Source organism: Arabidopsis thaliana (genome assembly GCF_000001735.4).
Source record: "Arabidopsis thaliana chromosome 1 sequence".
NCBI lineage: Eukaryota > Viridiplantae > Streptophyta > Magnoliopsida > Brassicales > Brassicaceae > Arabidopsis > Arabidopsis thaliana.
In genome coordinates this window covers 7,557,140-7,580,261 of record NC_003070.9, presented here as the reverse complement: position 1 = coordinate 7,580,261, position 23,122 = coordinate 7,557,140, and the positions used below count along the sequence as shown (strand labels likewise).

Below are 23,122 nucleotides of genomic sequence, written 5' to 3'. Positions count from 1 at the left end.
CTCCTTAAAAGAGTTAGCTAACAACATCAAATCGAGAACTTTCAGCAGAGATTTTAATAACTGAACAATGTTAACTAGTTTTGAGACGAACTAACGAATCGAGTTTAAGATGGATGCAATGTTCTTTCCACGAGACCAACGCAAGAGATTGTGAAAAGGCTTGAGCTTATGCACCAAACCCCAAAACAGATCAGTCCTAACCATCTCCTTCTGCGTGACTCTCAGTGCCTTGCACACCAAGAAATTCCCATACTCATTCCTCGCCAACCTCATCAACATATCTCCTTCACATTCCATAAGCTCCTCCACCACCACAACCATTGACTCCTTCGTCTCCAAAAGTACATCCACAACGTAGCTTCCATATTTCTGAAACGAGAGATCAACAAAGTGGCCACGTAGACTAACGACGATGTTGTTCTTGCTACGCAAGTCATTCAGTTTAAGCACGCGTTGTATCACAAAGTTCCCATAAGCATCGTTGCTTAGTACAAGAGCTTTGTGCGCGATTACGTCAAAGAGCTTGTTTCTGTACCGCGTCGGTTATGATGTCGTTGAGCGCGAGGTTACCGTGTTTATCACGCGCTATGTGGCTCGCGTAGTGGAGAATGTGCTCGTACATTGCTTTTTTCTTCTTCTTATCGAAAACTGTCATCCCCCGTCTCACCACGTACGACGCGTACTTGTCGGTGATGATGTGGAGGAAGCGGCGCAAGATAGCGGCGGCGAATAAAGCGTCCACGTCATCTGTTTTTCCGAGAAGTTTCTGAATGCGTTTGGAGCCGTTCATGTTTCTTGCGATCATCAAGAAGTAATCGGGATCTGATGTCAGCAATGACGCCATCGTTTGAAGCTTTCTTTGGTCTAACTTCGAGATCATCTCTTCAAACGGAGCCGCAACATGATCTTCGTTATTAGTCATTACGGACATCCATTGCAATTTGCAAACGCATCTCCAGTTCTTGAGGAGTTAATGCGGCCAAGAATGAGTAATTAGTTAAAGGCGACGGAGATGGTGTGAATCTCGGAGGAGGAAACGCGACGGAGATGCAACGTGGATGAGGAAGAGCAACCGCCGGATACTCTTCTGAGATGGGTTCTCTTGCGGCGGCAAAACGGAGCTGGTGTGCCATCGTAAATTGTGGAGAATGAGAGAGTGTTGAGAATCTGTGAAATAATGAGCCATATTTATACTGTTTTACAAGTAATAATAATATTAATTAAAATTGATTATTCATATTGTGTCAAAAGGATTAATGTAGTCATTTTGATGTATTTCATCAATTTTACATTATCGTCCGAAATCAAATTTTCAACTACGTTACCCAAAATTCAGTACTAAAACCTGCTCTGTTTTTTTTACTCAAAAGTAAAGAGTTGCCCGTAAAATCATAACTTTATACATTAGAGTTTTGAAAAAGGACACGTAAATAGAGTAACTAACTTAATAAGAGCCAAACTGGAATACAGACAACTTTATAAACCATGCTTTGTAGCTAAAAAAACCAAGCATCGGCATCGCCAGGACTAATGCCGTGCCACCTCAAAATACAAGGAAGGAAGAGGCCAGAGGTTATTGTCTCCGGCGTTTCTAAGAGCTCCTTTGTCAATCGTGATGTCAACTTGGCAAGTTCAGGTCCGGGGTTGTTCGTGGGATGTTCAGATTCTGAGGAGCTGGGATTACACGTGTCTGTGGATGTTCGGGCTTCTTCAGGGCAAGAACGACTTGTTTCTCAGCCATTACAGCCTCGTTCTTTCTCTTGACCACTCTTGTTTCCTCTGTAGGATTGCAAGAGCTTGAGATTCCCTTTAGCTTCTCAGGCTGCTGCTGATTTGATCTGTCAACCATAGTTTGACTAGTGACCACGGAAGTGCTGGTTGCATTTGGATCAACAATCAATTTTTTTTCCCCACTGTGTTGTCTCTGAACCACTAATTCGGTGTTGGGCTGAGCAGTACAGTCTGTTCTTGGTACCAACTGCTTCATACTCTTCTTCATCTTTGTTTGATCCTTTAACAAAGCAGAATCTAATCAAGCAAAGCAAATTGCGAAAATTTTAATGCAAAGAGGTAAAGGGCTGAGAAAATTCTTTAACTACCATCTCTTTCGCAAGGTTTCCATACAATGCTTTTCGTCTCTCCTTTGCCCGGAAAATTGCATGTTTGATCCCACGATAATCCATCAATCTATTTGGCCAGAGTTCAGCCAACTGGAGCATGAATAATTCCAAAACAATATTCATCAAGCTCTAACAAACCACCTTGAGCTTTTGGCTAGGTCTAATTGGTGATTTAAGACATGAGATAAGCTTGGAACAAAAAAAACCAGAATACCAAAAATAATCGGGAATGGAGAAGGGCTTACATTGACATATAGCTTTTTTGTTTGTGGACCTTGATCTTCATCCAATCCCTAATATACCAAAAAACAGGAACAAAACCGTTTTGACTCTAATTCTATGTCTAGAATTGGCATGGCAGATTATAAAGGTAAATGATAATTACGTCGATAAATATGTCATATAGGTCACACAATTTATCCTCCAATGCCGCATCCATGACAAACTTCTTCAAAGATGGCTTTTCTACTGAGTCCTGAAAATCGTCTGATGTTGCACCTTCTGGTTTGATTGCCTATGGAACATAAAATGATAGTGCAAGAAATATCATAAATGTCACAGGTGCCTCAACATATTAATAGGAGGAAAATACGCTACAAAGGCAGATTGACCCACAGGGAACATCGAAAACAAAAGAATGAAGAGCTTGATCTACGGAAAACCATTATCAGAGAGAACTCCAGATTTCATAAAAGTTAATGACACTTCCAAGAATGTAATAAGATAGAAAAGCCATGGATGAAAGAAATGCCTATCAAGCAACTTAAGATTAGAACAGAGAGAGAGAGAGAGAACCTGTGATTCCATCAAAGAAACTTTGGCCTTTATCATATCAAGAACTTCATTGTTGATTTGCTTGAACCTAGTATCCTTTTCTCGGGTTGCAGAATCTCCCATATCAATCATGATTTTCAAGTTCCTCTGCAAAATAAGCATTACAAAGAGTAAGAAACCATATTTTGTTTGCTTGTACCTGAAACAGAAGAGTTTTTCACTGGAACATGAATGTCCTGAAGAAGACTAACTATTTAAACACCTTGACGAAAGTCCTAACAAGTCTGCTTTAGTAACAGAAAGACTAGGATACAGGAGACAGAAAATTTTACCTTAAGAGACCTAAGCTGGATTAGGTGACCAACAATGCTCATAAGACGGTTGATTAACTCTGTTGAATGTTTTCCCTGGCTTGCCTGCTGCCACAAAAGGCATATTAGTTTTTTCTCATACCGTTTCAAGTTTCAAAAAAATGAGAAGAACAAATGGAAAAGCTCTAGTACCGCAATCCTAGCAACTTTAGCAAGTTTCAATTTAACATCCCTGGGCAATCTTCTCTTCACTGCCTGGGATGAGGTATCAGCTTCTTGATTTTCAGTGATAGCAGGAGGCCTTGCTGCTTATAAATCATAAATTCTTGTAAGTTGAAAATCACCAAATGCTATTCTAGTTGGTCACACTTGAAAAATATTAAAACTCACATTCCACAACCACCTTCTCCAGTTCCCTTATGGCTTTCTCGAGGATTGAGGTTTTAGACTTCACATTAGAACCATCTTTTTTCTGAGTAGAGACAGGTTATTGCAGAATTATAAAGCAAGACTGATGTAAACTTTGTGGTAAGAAAAATGCATGGAAGCAAAGATTGACCAGAAAAATATCACAGAACCGAGATGAAAACTGGAGAAACAAAACTACGACCTTAGAATGCAACCAACTTACTGAGTGTATTTTATGTAATTGTAGACACAGTTGGAATGTACTTACAGACGCTTGACTAGATTGTCTGCTTCCCGTTACATTTGCCAGCTGATGCATACCATTGTTTTCTTTCTGACGGACTACTGTTACCTCTGCAAAGACATTGGGGGGAGATTTTCCTAGCAGGGACGTAGATTGTTGGTGTAAGCTTTTGTTGCTGTATTTCTGATGAAGGGCACTAGAGGATCCAGTTTCCCTTGACTTGTGACTTGTATCATTCCTAGACTGATGATTTGCTCTATCAGAATGCTTCACATCATCCAGAGGTACTGAAGTATTTGCATCTTGCGCTCCAGAAGGCAAAGGTGACTCCTGTGTTTTCCAGGACCCAGGAGCAGTTGATTGATCCTGGACTTCCCCATTCGTATAATCAGTTATCAGACTCAAACTCCGACATAAATTAGTATGATTTGCAATAAAAGATGTTACCTTTTTCCTAGCTGTTATAGACAACTTGGTGTGTTTATCGGATACGTCAACTGCATCACGACAGGGTTTTGCTGAATCTTTTCGTCGCCGTTTTTTGGGTTGCTGGTTAGATGTTGTTGAAGGTTCCCTATTGTGAAAATGAATCAGGGATTAGATAACTTGTAAATGAAATATAGCATGATTAGGCAAAATGAGAAAAACTCTATCCTATCGAAAGTGCAAAACCTACATCTATATGAACGTTTTTTAACCAGAAAAGTTGAAAAATGGACTTTACCCATACCAAACACCCTACAGACATTAGTTAAGGCAGTAGTAGCAAGACTGCCAACCATATTTTACCATTTGGAGAGACTACACATATCCAAATAGGAAGAAAAACTGAAAAGCAAGGTGATTTCATATGTTTATTTCAAAAACTTACGACATGCCTATTCTAAACATGATCTGAGTGATTGAAAAGTGACAAAGCCACCAAAGAGTTAAGAGACATCAGATAATGAAAAGAGGAAGATAACTCACATCCGCTCCAACTTGCCTCTATTTACATAAAATCCATCATGTTTAACTGTTGAATTATCAACTTCGAAATACTCATCCTGCAAGGAGTAGAGTAAAACAGAGATATGATTTCTCAGCTATCAAAAATATTTGAAAGATATCAACACCAACCAGTTCAGCATCATCTATAAATGAATCTTCAGTGTCATACTCATCATCATCAGGAGCACCGTCTAACTCTTCCCCATCACTGCTATCGTTCCCCTGAGATTTATTCTCTGAAGTAAGCATACACTTTTCAGAGATGTGTGAATGCAACAGTGCTATTGCATGGTATGCAAAAATGTTGTGAATGTGAAAAATCAAACATATAACAACCTACCAAGAAAAGTGTTTTAACAAAGAGTAGCATACCTTATAGAGCCTCTCTATCTTCTCAATAACAGCGTTGAAACGGTTAGAATGAGGTTGTTCATTCGTTTCAATCTCTACTGGATGCCCCTACATTATATACGAAAATACAGCTGTTGAAAATGATTTTAACCACCCATATTGTATGCATAAGAAGAATATATTGTGAGGAAGCTGCAAGCATATTATACCATCTTAAATGAAGATCCACTATTATATGCTTCATTCTCTTGCACTAATAGATATTAATAAAACTTTCTCTATATTCTTCACTATTACAGCTATAGTTTCCATTGCAACTATGTGAACCAAATTCCTTTCCAGATCAAGTATAATTGATGGCATATTCACATTGATAACGATGAAGTTAGCCTAATGTAGCTAGCAATTAGAAATGAAGCCAAAGATCATATATCAGGTTGTAGACTTTCTCCGTTTAAGGAGTTTGCTTATTGAACTCTAGTCACAGACGTCAGAGAGCAATAACAACAGAATTCCTCCTATACCATATCGATTTCAAGCATTTTCCCCAACAAATAAATCTGAAAATCTGCGAATTTAGTAAAGCTCCTTTATAAACCCTAACAAAGATTACAACTCCCCGAAACAAGACAAATGCTTACTCCAATAACAGCAAACGAAACCCACAAATGCCTACAAGTATATATATCCGATTACCAATTCCTACAACATCAAACTCACCGGTGCAATTCGAAACTCAAGGTTAGGGTTAGCATTAGGAGGCGGGTCGGGAACCGAAGCCGATAAACCATTGACCTTACCAGCATCCCTCATAAGCTTCTTCCACGAAACATACGTCGTATCCCCTGGCCGAAGCTCCACCTTGAGTAATTTCCGATCACCGGCCGTTAAAACCTTCGGCGACGCTCTCAACAATTCGCCGCCAATAGAACCACCACTCATCTCATTAACTTCCGACATTAATAATTCGGGTCGGGTCGGGTCGGATCAGTTTGATCCACTATATACTAACCCCTGGGTTCGAGACGGATTGATCTAAACAGCAATCAAGAGAGTGGAATCGATGAATCGATGTAGAGAAACTGAAACTGAGAAGAAAAAGTTGCGCGGGATACCAAAAATGACGCTCTTAATTATTTCCTAATTTATTTTTGTTGTTTTATTCACTAAAAAGGATTATTATTATATTATATAGTTTTTCTTTTTTTTTTAATTGTATTTTTCCTCGAAATATCTAATCCACAGATAGATAGAACACTCTGTGAGCTTTATCCGCTTCCAATGGCGTCTTCCGCCGCTTCTCCTTCCTTATCTCTACTCTCATTCACCTCGAAGCCACCTTATCCCTCCGGCTCTCAGCGGCTATTTGCGTCATTCAGAACGGACGGTCTTTTCGCGCCTTTAACACTGAAATCCCGACGCGGCCGTGGTATAGTCGTTAAAGTAGATGACGTCGATGCTGATGGAGGTGGAGCGGACGAGTATGATATGGATGATGAGGAGGTAGAGGAAGTTGACAACAAGAAGGACTATGATGTCGAGTATGACCCCTTGGCCGCCGCGATAGCCGCTGCAGGCGGTGGTGGTGATGGAGATATCGCTTTTGTTCAGAGTAAGAGTTTTATATCGACACAAGGATGGGATTCGGATATGGTGGTTGATTATCGGATAAACGAAGATGAGTTTCATAAACTCAGCTTAATGGACTGTGATTTCTTTATCAGAAAACCTCCTGATCCAGATAATGATGTTTATGATTTCAGAGAGGTGTGTGAATTCCCAGTGACTCTAATTGCTCATTTCTTCGATTTCTCTAGAGTCTGTGCTCATTCTTCAATTGTAAATTGTTTTGTGTGGGTGGCTGCAGATGTATGTTACTCCTCCGGATACAGATATTTACTCAATTCCGAGAGTTCTTGCACCGATGCCTCAAAAGGTCAGTCATTTATCCTTATCGGTTGCTGTTTTTGTAATGCCTATGCGTTGTTCTGAGACTTCCTTTTGTTCAGCAAGATAATTGCTTTTCATATTGTGCTTAATTGCTAATTGAACCCATATACCTCCACTCTACCTAGTAATTGTATCACTTAAGAAATCTTATCTGCACAGAGCTCTACCTAGTAATTGTATAACCCATATACCTTCACTCTACCTAGTAATTGTATAACTTAAGAAATCTTATCTACACAGAGCTGTACACGTTTGGTATTGTTTGGAACTTCTACTCACACTGATAGACTGGAATTTTGAACATATAATCTCAAAAAGTGCCGTAAATGGTCAGCATTTAGTATGATTAGAGAGTCAGAATGTAGCAGCTGGGTGTTTGTTTAGTCACTTTCCTTTCATTCTGTGGCCAGTTTTGTACTCTTTGCTGCTTCATGATTGCGTATGTTTTACATTGTAAGGTTTATTTATAAGCAAGTTGTTACAATGAGTGAGTGGTGCTAACAAGGGCTTGTTTAATGATGTTACAAGTACAGTATATTCGATGTGCAATGAGTGACTATGGATGTTACAATGTCACTGAACCACCTATTGATGCCCCCAGAGATCCACTGTACAAATCTGAGAGGGAGATATCCAAGGTACATATTGGACCATGTACATTGATGTTAAATCCATTAGGTCTTTGATGCAGGGAGTCTTGAGCAACATGTATTAACAAGGATGTACTTAGTTTTGATTTGACAACATTTTTGGAAACCACACCAGGAAATATGTTTTTTAAGCATTAAGGATGAGATCAACACGAAACTACTTAGTTTAGTAGTTACAGTTTCTGATACAAATTGTCTTCATCGTGTTTATTTTTTATGCAGGTTTTCTTGACAAAACATTACCGGAACAGAAGGACAAACGATCCAGAATTTGTGCTAGATCTTGAAGAGATATATGTTATTGATTCCAAGACAAAGTCAATCACCAGAGCCAGAGTTCTGGTATGACTAATTCTTATCTTCCAAGTTATTTAAGCATTATTAACAAAGTTCTCATTCCGAGTCTGAGCACAAACCTCAACCGTAGACCATAGCCAATTGGGTTTTTTGACATATTCTTATAGAATATTTTTCATGCTATAACACTAATGAAATGCTGGTTTATATTAGTGCTATTTATGCCTCTAGTTCTGAATCAGATATCTTGAGTTATGAGTTCTTTAAATACTGTGCATAGCTCAAAGCTATGAAGACAATCTTCTTTCCGATGTTAAGGTTTTAGATTGTTTCAGGTGACAGTTCCGGGAGGAAGAAAAAGGGATAGGAAGGATGACTTGCTTGTGATACGAGATAATGGAACCTCCTTTAAGATCATACACGTGGTACCTTTCCATTTCCAAATGACCAAATCCATTTCATCTGGCAGTCATTTGTATTCCTTCATCTAGCTTTACTCATCTTCACTCTATGTCTATATATTTCCATTCTTTCAGGGTGAAAGAGATGACCCAACAACGGTAATAGAAAGAGAAGAGTGGACCAAGACTAGAGAAGACATGGAGAAACATCTCAGGAAGCTACGAGACTTCAGTGTCTCAAATTGGTTCTAGAAGAACTCGAGAGACACCAAACGACAAGTCAGCATAACTTTCTTCCTGAGATGGAAAACGAGAGCAGATGATCTAAATCGATGATATGGTGGAGGGTATACAATTTTGGTGACCTCAGGTACTGCACTAGCAGCAGAGATGGATGTGTTATTAGATGAATATGGGCCTCTAGAAAAAAGTGTGTAGATGCAATAGTTTGATGGACTAACATTCAATGACTAGAGAAGCTAGCTTATTTGCAAGTTTTGAGGTGTTTAATTCAAGTTTTCAATTGATGATTATGATGGCTTGTATTATTCTTGTGATGAGATATTTTCATATTCAAGATTGGAACAAAGTGTTTGTATTTGAGAAATTGGGATGGTGTTGACTGTTGTTGAGTGGACTAGTTAGAACTTGTAGCCGGCGTGTCGTTTTAGTTATACGAAGCTACTAAAAACGACAGGTAGTCTGTTATTCTAAACTTTTTGATGTAATTAATGATGACATCAGGAAAAGACACGTGTACGGTATCATGTTCGGTCGATTGGATTTTCACGTGAGTGGGATTACAAATGTCAAAGTCGCCGACAGAGCAGTCATGTTGTGTGGTTGGTTCCATTGGCCCATTCTGTGACCACCGAACATTAACTTCCCTATTCAGTTTTTTAATACAAATATCTTTATTTATTGCCACACTTGAAAAATTACATGAATCACTTAGAATGACACGTAAAACAAAATAAATGCACCAACAGTTCGGTGATATGGAATTCGTTAGGTATATAAGAAATTAAGAATAGTTGTAAAACACGATTGTGTTCAATATTATGGAATGAAAATTGCGATAGAATGGTCAGAACGATCGATTTGACATATGCCAAACCAACAAGGTAGAGAAGGAAATGATCAAATCTTAAAACAATTCAATTGAGTCGAAGAAACAAAAACATGTGCACGATAAAATGAATTGCACGATAAAATAAAGAAGATTGACGTGAGAAAGAATAGTCAAATGGAATAAAAATAACGATAAGGTATGTGCATCAACCGTTGAATTTGTAAGTAAGTATGGTTTTGGTGGGCTACATTTCTAATAAGCATCTTTGATTTGTCAATCTACCTATTAAAATACATACACAATGGACAAGGAATGATTCATATAAAAACAAAGGAATAAAATCACATAATTATGATAATTTGTTATCTCATTGCCGGAACCTCATTTATGGTACTTTTATACATGGCACAACATTCTATTAATCGATAACGGTGGACCATATTCCCCGTATTTAATACGTAGATTTCTTCTTCTACTGTTTGGTATGGTACCAATCTCTTAAGTTAATTATGTAACATAAATTCAGATAAAAGAAAATGTTTGTGTTGCATATATTTTTTTTTTGTATAAAATAATCTACAATAGGGAATAAATAAAGTTAATTTCATGAATGTATCTGAAATATTTTTAAATTAATTAAAATGAGCAAAAAAAAGAAAAGATATATCTATATATATTTTTTATAATTTGTTATTTGTTAGGTTGATAATTAATGAGAGAGTGTACTGTGAAGACTAAATATTAAATTATGTATTTTATTTATCTAAATGGCAACGAAATGAAAATTCTCATATGTCTGCTCCTCCATTCTTACTCTTCTCTCTTTCTCAGAAGCTGCAAAACCAGAGAGTGAGAGAGAATAGAGATTCACTTTTGTGAGCGTTGCGATGATTTTGTGCCTCGTGGAATCATCACACTACAACGTATTCACCTGAAATTCAGACAAAACAGTTTGAGGAAACTGGGAAGTGATAAGATAAGAGAGTGATAGAGAGAGAGATGACGGAAAACGGCGTCGTTACAGGAGGAGGCCATACTGTTATGGTGGGCGTAAAGTTCGATGAGTCGAGCAATGAGCTACTTGATTGGGCTTTGGTTAAGGTTGCTGAACCGGGTGATACTGTAATCGCTCTTCATGTACTCGGCAATGGTAACACTTTTTTGTTTCTCTGTATTAAAGCTACGATTTTTGGAAATGGGTTTCCATGTTTACTCTCTCTTATTGGATTTGTGTAGAGATCGTTGACCGAGCAGACAACTCTTCTCTCGTCTCCATTGTTAAAAACTTTGATTCTGTTCTTGAAGTTTATGAAGGTTTCTGCAAATTGAAACAGGTATGCTTATTAAAGTGGAAAACTTTCATGCTCTATTCTCTCTGCTCTAGCTGATGATGGTTGAATTGCTTTTAATAGTTGGAATTGAAGCTAAAATTATCCCGGGGTTCTTCTACTCGAAAGATTCTAGTTAAAGAAGCAAAAATGTGTTCTGCGTCCAAAGTTGTAGTTGGGATCTCCAGACGTTTCCATACAATTCATTCATCTGTCTCCGTGGCTAAGTACTTAGCTAGGAAAGTAGCAAAAGATTGCTGGGTTCTGGCTGTTGACAATGGAAAAGTCATGTTTCAGAAAGATGGTTCCTCATCGATCATTCATCACTCTAAAGGTTTGGCCTTTCTCTATAAGTTTCTTTTGTATGTGATGATTTCTGTGTCTGTATTAGGGTTTTGAACTCTTCTTCTTTCTTGGGCATTGGTTTGTAATAGGTAAAAGTGATGCTCGTAGGAACACTTTGTCTAGTTTCTTTCAGATGCCTGTCACATTGAGAAAGAATACCAAAGTAGTAAACCATTCTGAGGTGGAAGAGGAAGAGGCAGAGGAAGATCATTCCAATGGTCAGAGTCTTCGGCGGTCTTTAGTGTATGCATGCCTTGGGAATTGCTCGGTTCGTGATATGAATTCCTTGCCTACGCCTGGAAATTTATCTCGATCGTCTAGCTGTAATGGTGATCAAGATGATAATGCTGATTTGCACAAGGCAATGGCACTTGTTCCTGCAAAATTTCCAGAAGATTTGACCCCATTCATTACAATGCTGGTAAAAGAACTGCCTGAATTTAGACCAGGTTGGCCTTTGCTTTGTCGTGTAGCTTCTTCAGATGTATTAGCTTCTGCTCCGAGAAGTTCTTCGTTCCGAAAGATACCAGTTGTGCAGTGGGTGCTGAAGCTGCCCGCTAGGACCAATTCTGTTGTTGGAAGCTCAGACACAAAGCAGATTGGTTTTGATTCTTCTGAATCTGAAGAAAATGATAAGTTGTCTAGCTCAAACGTTGAAAGGCAAGCAATTGTTCCTGATGAATCTATGATCGTGAAATGTTCTCTTGATCATAGCTCAGGTAGATTTCCAGAGAATGTAGAGGGTCTTCAGGCAAGGATCTCCACATCTTGCCAGTTTTTTACGTATAAGGAACTTGTGTCGGTGACATCCAATTTCTGTGCTGGTTTGTTCCTCTCTTCTCATAATTAAGCTACCGCTTTGTTTTGAACTTTCTTAAGACTCTTGTCATTTCCTTTTGTCTAAATAAGAAAAGCAATGTACTTTCAGATAATTTCATCGGAAAAGGAGGCAGCAGCCGGGTTTTTAGAGGTTATCTGCCAAATGGAAGAGAGGTTGCAGTGAAAATTCTCAAACGAACCGAATGTGTCTTGAAGGATTTTGTGGCAGAGATTGACATTATCACAACCTTACACCATAAGAACGTTATTTCCCTTTTAGGTTATTGCTTTGAAAACAATAACCTGTTACTAGTATATAATTATCTCTCAAGAGGAAGCCTTGAAGAGAATCTTCACGGTAAGCCTCTGACCATTTAGCCACTTGCAGATTTTCTTGTGTTCTGGTTCTAACAATCAAGGTTTGAGATTGAGATTAGGCAACAAAAAAGACCTGGTTGCATTTCGTTGGAACGAGAGATATAAGGTGGCCGTGGGAATAGCTGAAGCGTTGGACTATCTGCATAACGATGCTCCACAACCTGTTATTCACAGAGATGTTAAGTCATCTAACATATTATTGTCTGATGATTTTGAACCACAAGTAAGTTTCTTTTAGTTTCCAATGTTTACATCGAAGAGGAAAAATTCACGAGATACTAAAAAGAGAAATCTTGTTCACAGCTTTCTGACTTTGGGCTTGCAAAGTGGGCGTCGGAATCCACAACTCAGATAATCTGCTCCGATGTCGCAGGCACCTTTGGGTGAGGAAAAAAAATATATATATGTTGATGCTGCGTGAAAGTTGTTTAGGAGATAACAATCTTGAAAATGTTCTACGTTTCTTGTTGCAGCTACTTAGCTCCAGAGTACTTTATGTATGGTAAGATGAACAATAAGATAGATGTCTATGCTTACGGCGTTGTACTCCTCGAACTTCTTTCTGGAAGAAAACCGGTTAATAGCGAATCTCCAAAGGCTCAAGACAGTCTTGTTATGTGGGTATGTGGATACTACCGGCAAAATGTTCTTACATTGAAATGTCTAAGCTTTCTTTGTTATTGCTAAACAGACATGCATGTACACTTGCAGGCGAAGCCAATTCTGGATGATAAAGAATATTCACAGCTATTGGACTCGAGTTTGCAAGATGACAACAATAGTGACCAGATGGAGAAGATGGCGTTAGCAGCCACTCTTTGTATAAGACATAACCCTCAAACTAGGCCAACGATGGGAATGGTGAGTCAATTCTTAATCCTCCATTTCATTGCCAGTTTCATCATTTTAGAGATGGCTACTATATCAAACAAGTTATTAACACGATATGTCTTTTGGAAATGCAGGTCTTAGAGCTTCTTAAAGGTGACGTAGAGATGCTAAAATGGGCAAAGCTACAAGTTAGTAACCCGTTAGAGGATTCAATGCTACTCAAGGACGAGAAATTGCGGAGGTCTAATCTGCAGTCACATCTAAACCTAGCATTCCTTGACATGGAAGATGACTCTCTTTCCATGGGAAGCATGGAGCAAGGCATCTCCGTGGAGGAGTATCTTAAAGGCAGGACAAGCCGTTCATCAAGCTTCAACTGAGCCATTATTTTTGTTCACTACAACAAATCACAATTGCAATACTCAACAATGTGAGATGGTGAAAAAAAAGAGTTCTCCTGTGTGTGAGTGAGTGTAAAGTGTATATTTAAGAAAATGTGTTTCTTTTCATTGTCATGGTCTCATGGGTGGTGGATGAGAGGTGGATTTGTGTGGGTTTTATTGCCCTCCTCCCTCCCTTGGTTTAGGGGTTATAGTTATAGCGTTCAAAGGTTTCGTGTGTTTTATGCAATGTTTTTTACTTGGGAACATCAGAGACATGTAATTTGTATTCCTTGATCCTAATGGATCAAAGTGAATTTTCTTGTCTTGTAATGCTCGAACGTGTCTCACTGTTATCAATAGAATAACATTATCTTGTTGAAATACAATTTTACATATATTCGAGAGTGCCTATCACAATCTTAAAGATTTTGGCAATCTTATCATAACTCTATAATTTGGAAGACAAAACCATATGCGACTGAGTCAATCTATAATATGTGGTAAGAGATGACATAAGTATTTTTTTCTTGTCCTATTCAAACTTTGATTGAGTTTGAAAGAAACATGACCGGATGTAATAATTTTTCTGATAACTAATTCTTTGATAATGTACCCACATTTTTTTTTTGTGTCAGCAACATGTGTATTTGGTAGATTTGAATCTAGACAATTGACACAGATTTTAGCTGAAGAACGGAAACTTATACAATACGGCCCATAATAAATGCAGTGGCCCAATAAGATTAGGGAAAAGAGAGAGTTACGAAGAAGATATAAAAACCGGTTACCGAAAATCGGAACGATTCGAGAACTAAATTGATTCGTGTGTATTATACTATTTTTATCGCCGTTTTCGTGTTGCGTGCGTTTTCATCAGAAGACGAAGAATAAGAAGAAGACGACGCTGTGGTTCAAAAGATCTAAAATTTCTCAAGGCTAAAATCCAAATCAGCCATGGATTCTTCTCATTACAATCCTACCTACGATCCATGGAATTCTCCTTACTCTCCTCATCTTCATCCTCCCTCTGCTCCTCTTCCGCCGCCACCGCCGTTACCGCCTCCTCCTCCTCCTCGTCAATCTCATCCCGAAAGCCCTAATTTATATGGTCGATCAACTCAGAGCAATGGTCAACGTCAAGATTACCTCCATCAATACTCTCATCATCGCCAAGATCTTCCGCCCAATACGGTGGTTAATCAGCCGACTTCAAACTACTACCAGCATCCGCCACCGCTCCAGCAACAGCATCAGCCACTATCGCTTCAGCAGCAGCAGCAGCATCCTCAATACATTCCTCAGCAGGTTAGTTATGAGCCTCAAAGAATATCACAGCCGTTGACATCGAGTATTCAATGTACGGAATCTCAGTCTGATTGGGTTGGGTTCAATGAAAAGCGGCTTGATTCATGGACAGTGGATTCAGGTCCGGGTCGAAGCCGAGTGGATGATGGTCCAAGCCGTAACTATCAGTATGACTACAGCCGTAACTCGTCGGGTGTTAATCGTGGTTTAGATGGTAGTTCTAGGTCTAGAGATGAGTTTCGTAGTCTTGGATATGCTAGAAAAGAATCTGGAGTCACTAGAACAGAGGGGAATTATCAAGCCCGTGGTCAGTTAAAATCAGAATCCGATAGATATGTTAGGGGTTTAGGTGATGGAAATAGGGTTTTATCCTCTAGTGTTGGTTATGGCAGTGACAGATATGGTCTTACAGTAAGTCGAGATGTGACTAGGTCATCAGCAAGCCGTGAAGGGGCTAGAGAAACACGTAATGAAGGGAGGACTCTCTATCCCGAGAAAAAGGATGATTACTATCATTCTGAGATTGAACAATATTTTGATCGTGGAAGGAGAGAGGCGAGCAATGAGTTGAATCGAACACCTAGGAAACAAGTTCAGAAGAAGAGTGCTCTGCTAAGGCTTGAAACTCCAAGATCCTATAAAAACAGTAGAGAGAATGAATGGTCTCGGCAACATAATCATCATAATGGTAATGGGAAAAGGTTTAACTCTAACTCATATAGGGGTAAGGAACACTTGGGTCATTCTGATCGTGGACTGGTGGAGAAGCAAAGGGGGAGAAGTCCAGTGGATCTTGATATATCATTTAAATCGAATGTTCTGGTAGCTAAGCCCGTAGCATCACCTACAAGTGCAGGCATCCGTTCGGGTGCGTCTGTGACACCTAGGTCTATTAAAGCTAGAAGAGCTTTGCTTTCTGATAAAAATGAGAAAGTTTCAGTAACTGAAAGAAATGGAAAGCTGGGAACCCATTTGTCAGATGAGATTTCGGTTTCTGAGGGCTTCAGACGGTCTACAAGGCAAACTACTGCATCTAAAAATGAAAAAGAACCTGACAGTCACTCAACCCCGTCTTCCAGTGATTCTGGTGGTAAGCTAAACAAGGTACGATTTGTTAATGGTGTCGTTCAGGACAGCAAAGTCAAACTTACCGATTCAGGTCCTGAAGCTTCAACTCATGATACAGAAAAGATCTCTAGTTTTTGTGAGACTTTGATAGAGGCCAAGGATGACATTAATGTCAAACATGGTATCAATACGGAGGCTTGCTCCACTGAGGAAGGTGTTATTGATGGAAATCAAAGTACACTGAAGTCTCATGAAGATGTGTTGGACAGAACGAGCACTGATTGTAATGCAGGCGAAGCGCTTTTGCCGAAGGTCATGGAGATGGATGAAATCCTGAAGACAAAGACAACAATCAATACGTCTCCTGGTAAGTTACCTGTATCATGGCCAACCGTCGCTGATCTTTCTGGGTGTTCTGAGGACATGGATTGTGATGAGGATATGGATTGTGATGAGGACATGGATTGTATACCATCAAGGAATATACCAATGATGGAAGTAAATACTGGGTTTGAAGAAAGAAAATCCATTAATTCATCTGATGGATCTTTGGGTTATGGAGGAAAGGATTTTCAGAAGCCATATCTAGATGCTTCCATCTATTTTAATAGAGAAGACCCTGGTGATAAGGTGTTGGCGAAGTCAGATATCGGTGGTATTGAAGATGACAACAAGAGGATTGATAAGAATGTAGATTCCTTGTCTCCTGAAAATGACTCCTCTAGGGGTCGCCCCATGGGTCTGGATTCCCCTGCCTCTCTGGACATTGCTAATGTTTCATTGGATCTTGCTAATTCAAATAATAGTGCGTCAGGGGATCTTGCTAATGCTAACAGTTTTACCGTTGGGACATATATGAATCCTATGGTCACGTCACCTGATAAGAGTGTAGTTTTCCAGATGGAAAGTAAAAATCTTCCTCACTGCAAAAACACAGTCAATGCACCGGTTGAGAATGTTAGCGGAAAAGGATACATGGAAACTACGCCTCTTAATGTTGCTGCAGAAACGGCTGACAATATGGACAGTGAAGAAGGTAAACAGACTTGTGTAAACGACACTTCTTCATCTCTGACAAAGGTTGGAGTAAAGGGATCATCAAATGTGCTGTCTGTGGAGAGGACTGGTGGCTGTTCGCATAGTGATGAATCTGATTTAGCTATGGCAGTGCCATCTGAGGGGTGTATGGAAAATGTAAGCACCGAGAGACTTGTCCCTGATGAGGAGCTGATTTTGAAATCTTATCATCCTGCAGAAATTCCTTGTGTAGATAGTGGTTCTGATAGTAGAGGTTTGAAAACTTGTTTATTGGAGCCAAATGTTTCTCTTAGCAAAGATCTTACTGATTGTGCGAGAGAGAGTCTTGTTGAGCAAGATGTTAGCCAAAGATCTGCCATATTTTGTGATAAATTACCTAGCTTGTCTGCGTTCGTAACTGAAACAACTCTTGCAATTGGAATTAATGGCATGTCTGGTAATGAAACAGTTACTGATACTGAATCTGGTCTCCACGAAATTCAACCATGTACAACAGTATGTAAGTTGTCTCCTGAAGATCGTTTTGGATATGGATCATCTGGTGCCATTGGTTCTGTCCGGAGTCTCTCTATAGATAAAAATCTTGAAAAGGATTCTTCAAAGGTCAGTTCTTGCTTAGTATCTGATAATTCTGTTAGTCCTTGTCATATTTCGCCATTGGTGGCAGTGAATGAGGAGATACAAAACAAAATATCTGTTAAAGCTAACTACAGTAATTCTCAAGATGGCATCAAGCATAAGGAAGATAATTGTACTGAAAGCGTTGAGGTAGAAACTCATGAAGAGAAAGCAAAGCTTCCTGGAGGAACTTCTAAGTACAGAACTCCGGTAACTAATATTACTGCTGGTAGTGGGGGGGACTCTCTGTTTTTATGTGATTCTTTATCCAGCTCACGAAGGCGGATACGGAGTGAAGTTCATGTTTCGGCTGTGGTTGATGAAACTAGCAAAGGTGAAGAGAAATCCAAGCCTTCTGGTGGTATTGTTGCTGTTAGGAGGGATTCAGTGTTTCCATGTGATTCTCTATCCAGCTCGCCTAGGCTGTCCAGACCGTTACGGAGTGAAATTCATGTTGCTTCTATGGTTGATGAAACTAGCAAATCTATAGAGAAAATAGAGTCTTCTGGTGGAACTTCTGAGCACAGAACTCCGGAAACTGATATTGTTGCTGGTAGTAGGGATTCAGTGTTTCCATGTAATTCTTTATCAAACTCACAAAGGCTGAGCTTCAGGCAGTTACGGAGTGAAATTCATGTTGCTAATATGGTTGATGAAACCAACAGAGTTAAAGAGAGTCAAAATGGAGATAGTCTTTTAGATACTTTACAAGAGCAAATTATGACCTCCCATGAGTTAACCCAGCCAGGTTCTTCGGCGCATTGTGATTTAGTTATGAAGCCAATGGGTGATCCAATAGCGAAACTGACTGATATAACTTCTGATGTGGGCTCTCAAGAAAAAGACTTACGGAACATTGCTAAGACTGATACATTTGATGGCGAAGCAGTGTCATCTGATGGACAAGTTTCTGGAACTGAAATTCCTGGTGGTTCAGGTGTTCGTGTGTCCAGATCATACTCACATGCAGATGTTAAATTTGCTTTGACCCATGTTAAAGAGCATGTAGTCTCTGTACCACACCGGGATCCCCAAAGTAAGACATCTATGAATTCTAAGTATGAAATAGAAAAGAGGAAAAAGAAACCCAATTACTCTACTCAGAAAAGTTATCCCAGTTCCCTGCCTTATGTGTCTGACACTAAGAAAGATGCTAACCCTCCAATTCATATCACAAAGCGTCACACTTGGCATCGAAAGTCCGATGCTTCTCCCTCTTCTTTTGTAGCTGCCAAGCCTTTGTCGTCTACGTTGTCTACACAACAGAAGTTTCCCAAAGTGACTGCCCAATCTAATAATAGTTACGTACGTAAAGGGAATAGTCTTCTTCGAAAACCCTCACATGGTTCTCCTGGTGCTGCCCTTGGAATACCTCCATCTGCTATCCAGTTGAACCATTTCACTGTGGAAGACAAAAGCACGGGATCTTCCAATATGGTTGATGTAGATAATGCTTCTTCACTTGTTAAAACAGGGGAAATAGCTACTCTTGAGAGGCAGTCAAAGCCTCCCTCAGACAGCAGCACTTCCAAACTATCAAATGCCATCGCTACTTCATCAGGAAAATGTGCTTTATCTTACAGCACGGATCATCTCACCACTGGTTTACCTGAGTCTATCATGGATTCTGCTACATCTGGAGAAGCTAATTTTCCACATTCTGGTGGGGACACATTGAAGACATCTGATACACTGATTCAGACGGGTTATGCTTCAGATTGCCAGCAGAAGAGAAATCCGTCTGACTTGGATTCTTCAAATTTGAAGAGAATGGTATATGTCAAGAGAAAGGCAAATCAGTTGGTTGCAGCTTCAGATATTCATGATGTAAGTCAGAACCAGATTCCTTCCTCTGATGGGTACTTTAAGCGAAGTAAAAATCAGCTAGTAAGGAATTCAGAGAGCCGTTGCAATCAGTCAATTTCCTTGCCTGATGATGCATTAGATACACGATCAGCTGCAAACATGGTTTCGGAAAGACCATCTAGCTCAGCATTCTCTGACTCTGGTATGTAAAGCAAAGTAAATATCTGTTAGCGCTTGTTGAGCATCTTATCAGGACTGTTCATTTGGATAAACAGTGGATGGTTTATTCGCTGAAAAGGAAAAGGAATAATTTGTTTGCTTTGGCTTAGTCCTTTTTTTTTTTTTTGAGAATAAACTATCTAGTGTTTTCCTACAGTAACATGCATATCAGAATCCCTTTCTATGTATACTTGTTTTTTTTCTTGCATTTTTTTAACCATAACAAAAGCAAGATATGAAGTTACTCGCCTTCTTTTTGATTGGCAGCTGTCATGCGACCATTTAAGCAATCAAAGTTTTCTCTGGTTTGGACGCAAAATGATCCGCAGCCAAGAATGCCCATAGCTCACATGCGAAATCAGAATATTGTGCCGCAACTTGTTCCCTGGAAAAGAGTGACGTACTGGAGAAGATTAATGAACTCAGTGTCTGCTTTCCGAAATGGTTCTTCTCTCAACATTAGGTATGTTAGCATCTAAAGGTGCTCATTTTCCTTGGGCTGCAACCTTTTTTTTTGTGTTTGCAAACATGATAACAGGGCCATTCTATCTTCAGCCGAAAGTTGTCAATGATGAGGAAGAGACACACAATTTACACAAGATCAACTAATGGGTATTCCCTCAGAAAATCTAAGGTATTAAGTGTTGGTGGGTCGCATTTAAAATGGTCCAAGTCCATTGAGAGAGACTCGAGAAAAGCTAATGAGGTTAGTTTCCTCAGTGTCTTTGGCCTAAGTCTATAAATAATTGCTCCTTTAGGACTATTGAATGTGGTGTCGACAATAAATGTATCTTTTTCATATTTGTACAGGAGGCCACATTGGCTGTGGCTGCATACTCAAAGAAAGAAAGTGAAAAGCAATCTGGACAAAATAATACTAGTACGGCGAGCAGAAACCATCTGGCACGTAAGTTGGTTCACGATATCCATGACCTATTTGGTTCCCTTCTTTTGAATTTATTTTCTTGCCATTTTTGAGATGGCCGGATGACTCTGTTTCCAGCAAACCTCAAGTTTTTTATAATTGATTTCTGGTTTTCAGGGGAGCGCGTTTTCAGGTTTGGTTCCCTTCGTTATAAAATGGACTCTTCAAGACGAACTCTTCAGAGAATATCTGGTAGGATATTCTTAAGTTAAAAACTCATGAATGCTATAGTTTGATATCGTTGATGTGAAATGAATATACGAAAACTGACAGACACACACACACACACGTGTTATATACTGGTCACACCCTCTAGGTGATTGATGATTCTCAACAAAATGTTTTGATCGGATTTGAGAACTCTCTCGTTGTATAAGTCTTACCCTTGTGTATCTCTCATTAGCTTAAACATAAATTTTTGTTAGATGTTGATTCACCGTGCTCTGGACCTTCTGAAAATGGAAAGGGTGTGAAAAGACCGTTTATCCCAAAGAGATTGGTGATCGGCAATGAAGAGTACGTAATTCTCAATGCATTTTATCTATTTATATACTCCACATTCTGGAGCCTCAATTGAACATTTGAATCTATTTTTGCAGATATGTTCGGTTCGGGAATGGTAACCAGCTTGTCAGAGATCCAAAGAAACGAACTCGTGTGTTGGCAAATGAGAAAGTCAGATGGAGCCTGCACAATGCCCGGTTGCGGTTGGCTAAAAAGAAGAAGTACTGCCAGTTTTTCACAAGATTTGGGAAATGCAACAAAGATGACGGAAAATGTCCCTATGTTCATGATCCCTCGAAAATTGCTGTTTGCACCAAATTTTTGAATGGATTGTGTGCAAATGCAAATTGCAAATTGACTCACAAGGTTTTCCTACTAAGTCATTGCTGCATAATTGTACTTACAGAAATCTCTAACTGGATAACTTATTTCTTCCACAGGTCATTCCAGAAAGGATGCCTGATTGTTCTTATTATCTGCAAGGTAAGAATTTCCACTGTACTAAGATCCCATTGCGGCTACTCACAATACTAATACCTATAATGCAGGCCTATGCAACAATGAGGCATGTCCATATAGGCATGTGCATGTCAATCCGATCGCCCCTATATGTGATGGGTTTTTAAAGGGATACTGTTCCGAAGGAGACGAGGTAAGGATTCCACTTAAAATTGGCATCTAATACGTGTTGACATGCATATCCACCTTTCCTTTGCACTGCTAGTGACTCTCTTAGTGCCCTTGATCCTATCTAATTCTTTTGATTACTTCAGTAGCATATTAAGTATACTAATACCATAAGGAGTATAAGGGAAAGAGATCCCTCTCTGGCTTTATGTCATACATTTTTTTTCTCCATCTCAATTCGCAAACACATGATGAAGATTGCGGATTGTCTCTACATAATGGTCACAGTGTCGGAAGAAGCATTCCTACAACTGCCCGGTTTTCGAAGCCACTGGATCATGCTCTCAAGGATTGAAATGCAAGCTCCACCACCCCAAGAACCAAAGCAAAGGAAGAAAGAGAAAAAGAACAAACGAACCATCACAGAAAAATGCCCGTAGGCGTTACTTTAGTTCACTTCACAACATCCTTTCCGAGTCTGAGCCAATGGTATTCAATAGGCGTTCTACTGACAGTGAAGTTTTTGGAATGGAAAGCCTCGATTTTATAACCCTTGGCACTGCTGAGTATGAAGCCGGTGATGACAATGATCCAGCCACCGTGCAATCTATCTCCAGTGACAGTGAATCACTAATCTCAATATACAATCTAATCACACCAGTAGCTCTGATGCAGTAAGAAGCATCAGTTTGTTTTGGTGAGTACAAAGGTAAGCTCAAGGGGATTCAGATTCGTCACATTCAAGGATGAGAAATCCATGAAGGATGTGATCGAGGGATTGGCTGGACAAGAGCTCGATGGTCGCAGCATCACTGTGATAATGGCTCAGTTACGAGGAAGTGGTAGAGGTAGTGAGGATACAGCAGCAGTGGTGGCGGTTACTCAGGAGAAGGTGGTTGTGGCTATGGAGTTGGTGGTGGTTACTCAAGAGGAGGTGGTCGTGGCGGTAGAGGCGAAGGAGGATACAGCGGCAGTGTTGGCGGTTACTCAAGAGGTGGTGGTCGTGGCGGCAGAGGCGAAGGAGGATACAGCGGCAGTGTTGGCGGTGAGGAGGATATGGTGGTGGTCACGGAGGAAGAGGAGGTGGAGGATGGTTATTCCGTATTGGTTCTGCCTCATCTGGGTTCTATGTGTTGTCTTTGGTTTTACTTTTGCTACTTTGGATGTAACAGGTCGTGTGATTAAATTTGATATCTGGAAACGTAATGGTAAGTCACTTTTCCTTGTCTAAATTAATAACAATCTTCTTGGCGAGAATTGATTTGTGTGGGTCTGATTCGTTTTATCAACTAATTCCAAGATTTTGTAATCAATATTCCTCTAATCCTCTGTTTTCCCTTTTTCCCCCTAATCAATTATA

The 23,122-nt window shown here is 39.6% G+C and overlaps 5 protein-coding genes across 20 annotated transcripts; 3 read left to right on the top strand and 2 right to left on the bottom strand.

The window, feature by feature from the left end:
- Positions 1-90: 90 nt before the first annotated feature.
- PUM20 (pumilio 20) lies at positions 91-1,133 on the bottom strand (the record flags this gene model as incomplete). The annotated part of the gene is made up of 3 exons (NM_102011.1): positions 91-497; positions 571-882; positions 926-1,133. The coding sequence occupies 3 exons, from the start codon at positions 1,131-1,133 to the stop codon at positions 91-93; spliced, it is 927 nt and encodes a 308-aa protein (NP_173581.1).
- A 165-nt stretch (positions 1,134-1,298) lies between these two features.
- On the bottom strand, positions 1,299-6,432 carry AT1G21610 (wound-responsive family protein). 6 transcript variants are annotated; one of them, NM_102010.5, is made up of 14 exons: positions 5,919-6,357; positions 5,220-5,306; positions 4,977-5,069; positions 4,827-4,903; positions 4,305-4,431; positions 3,882-4,223; positions 3,596-3,677; positions 3,398-3,510; positions 3,227-3,313; positions 2,916-3,041; positions 2,506-2,634; positions 2,366-2,413; positions 2,100-2,210; positions 1,299-2,011 (listed from the first exon to the last, which is right to left on the bottom strand). In NM_102010.5, exons 1-14 carry the CDS (start codon positions 6,156-6,158, stop codon positions 1,619-1,621), a joined length of 2,055 nt encoding a protein of 684 aa, NP_173580.2. In that variant the 5' UTR covers positions 6,159-6,357; the 3' UTR covers positions 1,299-1,618. The 6 variants fall into 6 exon arrangements, with proteins under 6 accessions (NP_173580.2, NP_973880.1, NP_001321247.1 ...); NM_202151.3 differs by having other exon boundaries at positions 1,305-2,011; positions 3,227-3,310; positions 5,919-6,432; NM_001198126.1 differs by having other exon boundaries at positions 1,306-2,011; positions 2,097-2,210; positions 5,919-6,318.
- Positions 6,415-9,417, top strand: PTAC6 (plastid transcriptionally active 6). Of its 2 annotated transcripts, NM_001035999.3 has the most exons (7): positions 6,416-6,965; positions 7,066-7,134; positions 7,682-7,786; positions 8,021-8,140; positions 8,431-8,520; positions 8,632-8,866; positions 9,241-9,417. In NM_001035999.3, exons 1-6 carry the CDS (start codon positions 6,480-6,482, stop codon positions 8,746-8,748), a joined length of 987 nt encoding a protein of 328 aa, NP_001031076.1. In that variant the 5' UTR covers positions 6,416-6,479; the 3' UTR covers positions 8,749-8,866; positions 9,241-9,417. The 2 variants fall into 2 exon arrangements, with proteins under 2 accessions (NP_564144.1, NP_001031076.1); NM_102009.3 differs by having other exon boundaries at positions 6,415-6,965; positions 8,632-9,244.
- Positions 9,418-10,247: 830 nt separating this feature from the next.
- AT1G21590 (kinase with adenine nucleotide alpha hydrolases-like domain-containing protein) lies at positions 10,248-14,033 on the top strand. 2 transcript variants are annotated; one of them, NM_102008.5, is made up of 10 exons: positions 10,248-10,718; positions 10,805-10,902; positions 10,981-11,230; positions 11,331-12,065; positions 12,170-12,418; positions 12,498-12,661; positions 12,742-12,821; positions 12,912-13,059; positions 13,150-13,299; positions 13,404-14,033. In NM_102008.5, the coding sequence occupies exons 1-10, from the start codon at positions 10,568-10,570 to the stop codon at positions 13,647-13,649; spliced, it is 2,271 nt and encodes a 756-aa protein (NP_173578.2). In that variant the 5' UTR covers positions 10,248-10,567; the 3' UTR covers positions 13,650-14,033. The 2 variants fall into 2 exon arrangements, with proteins under 2 accessions (NP_173578.2, NP_001320855.1); NM_001332520.1 differs by having other exon boundaries at positions 10,357-10,902.
- A 314-nt stretch (positions 14,034-14,347) lies between these two features.
- AT1G21580 (Zinc finger C-x8-C-x5-C-x3-H type family protein) lies at positions 14,348-23,122 on the top strand (the record flags this gene model as incomplete). Of its 9 annotated transcripts, NM_102007.4 has the most annotated exons (10): positions 14,348-19,689; positions 19,974-20,169; positions 20,262-20,412; positions 20,517-20,613; positions 20,749-20,823; positions 21,057-21,147; positions 21,231-21,501; positions 21,576-21,618; positions 21,684-21,787; positions 22,051-23,122. In NM_102007.4, 10 exons carry the CDS (start codon positions 14,607-14,609, stop codon positions 22,438-22,440), a joined length of 6,501 nt encoding a protein of 2,166 aa, NP_173577.2. The 9 variants fall into 9 exon arrangements, with proteins under 9 accessions (NP_173577.2, NP_001322598.1, NP_001322597.1 ...); NM_001332514.1 differs by having other exon boundaries at positions 21,684-23,122; NM_001332517.1 differs by having other exon boundaries at positions 14,459-19,689; positions 21,576-21,787; positions 22,051-23,100.

What these genes read in the sequence shown, in the direction of transcription:
- PTAC6 (NM_001035999.3), top strand. Translation starts at nt 6,480, where the DNA reads ATGGCGTCTTCCGCCGCTTCTCCTTCCTTATCTCTACTCTCATTCACC. An exon ending in ATGTTTATGATTTCAGAGAG is followed by an intron (nt 6,966 to 7,065) that starts GTGTGTGAATTC and finishes GGGTGGCTGCAG; the next exon opens with ATGTATGTTACTCCTCCGGA. An exon ending in CCTTTAAGATCATACACGTG is followed by an intron (nt 8,521 to 8,631) that starts GTACCTTTCCAT and finishes CCATTCTTTCAG; the next exon opens with GGTGAAAGAGATGACCCAAC.
- AT1G21590 (NM_102008.5), top strand. Translation starts at nt 10,568, where the DNA reads ATGACGGAAAACGGCGTCGTTACAGGAGGAGGCCATACTGTTATGGTG. An exon ending in TCTTCATGTACTCGGCAATG is followed by an intron (nt 10,719 to 10,804) that starts GTAACACTTTTT and finishes GGATTTGTGTAG; the next exon opens with AGATCGTTGACCGAGCAGAC. An exon ending in CTAGGCCAACGATGGGAATG is followed by an intron (nt 13,300 to 13,403) that starts GTGAGTCAATTC and finishes TTGGAAATGCAG; the next exon opens with GTCTTAGAGCTTCTTAAAGG.
- AT1G21610 (NM_001198126.1), bottom strand. Translation starts at nt 6,158, where the DNA reads ATGTCGGAAGTTAATGAGATGAGTGGTGGTTCTATTGGCGGCGAATTG. An exon ending in GGAGAAGGTGGTTGTGGAAT is followed by an intron (nt 3,511 to 3,595) that starts GTGAGTTTTAAT and finishes ATTTATAAGCAG; the next exon opens with CAAGGCCTCCTGCTATCACT. An exon ending in TATATGACATATTTATCGAC is followed by an intron (nt 2,414 to 2,505) that starts GTAATTATCATT and finishes TTGGTATATTAG; the next exon opens with GGATTGGATGAAGATCAAGG.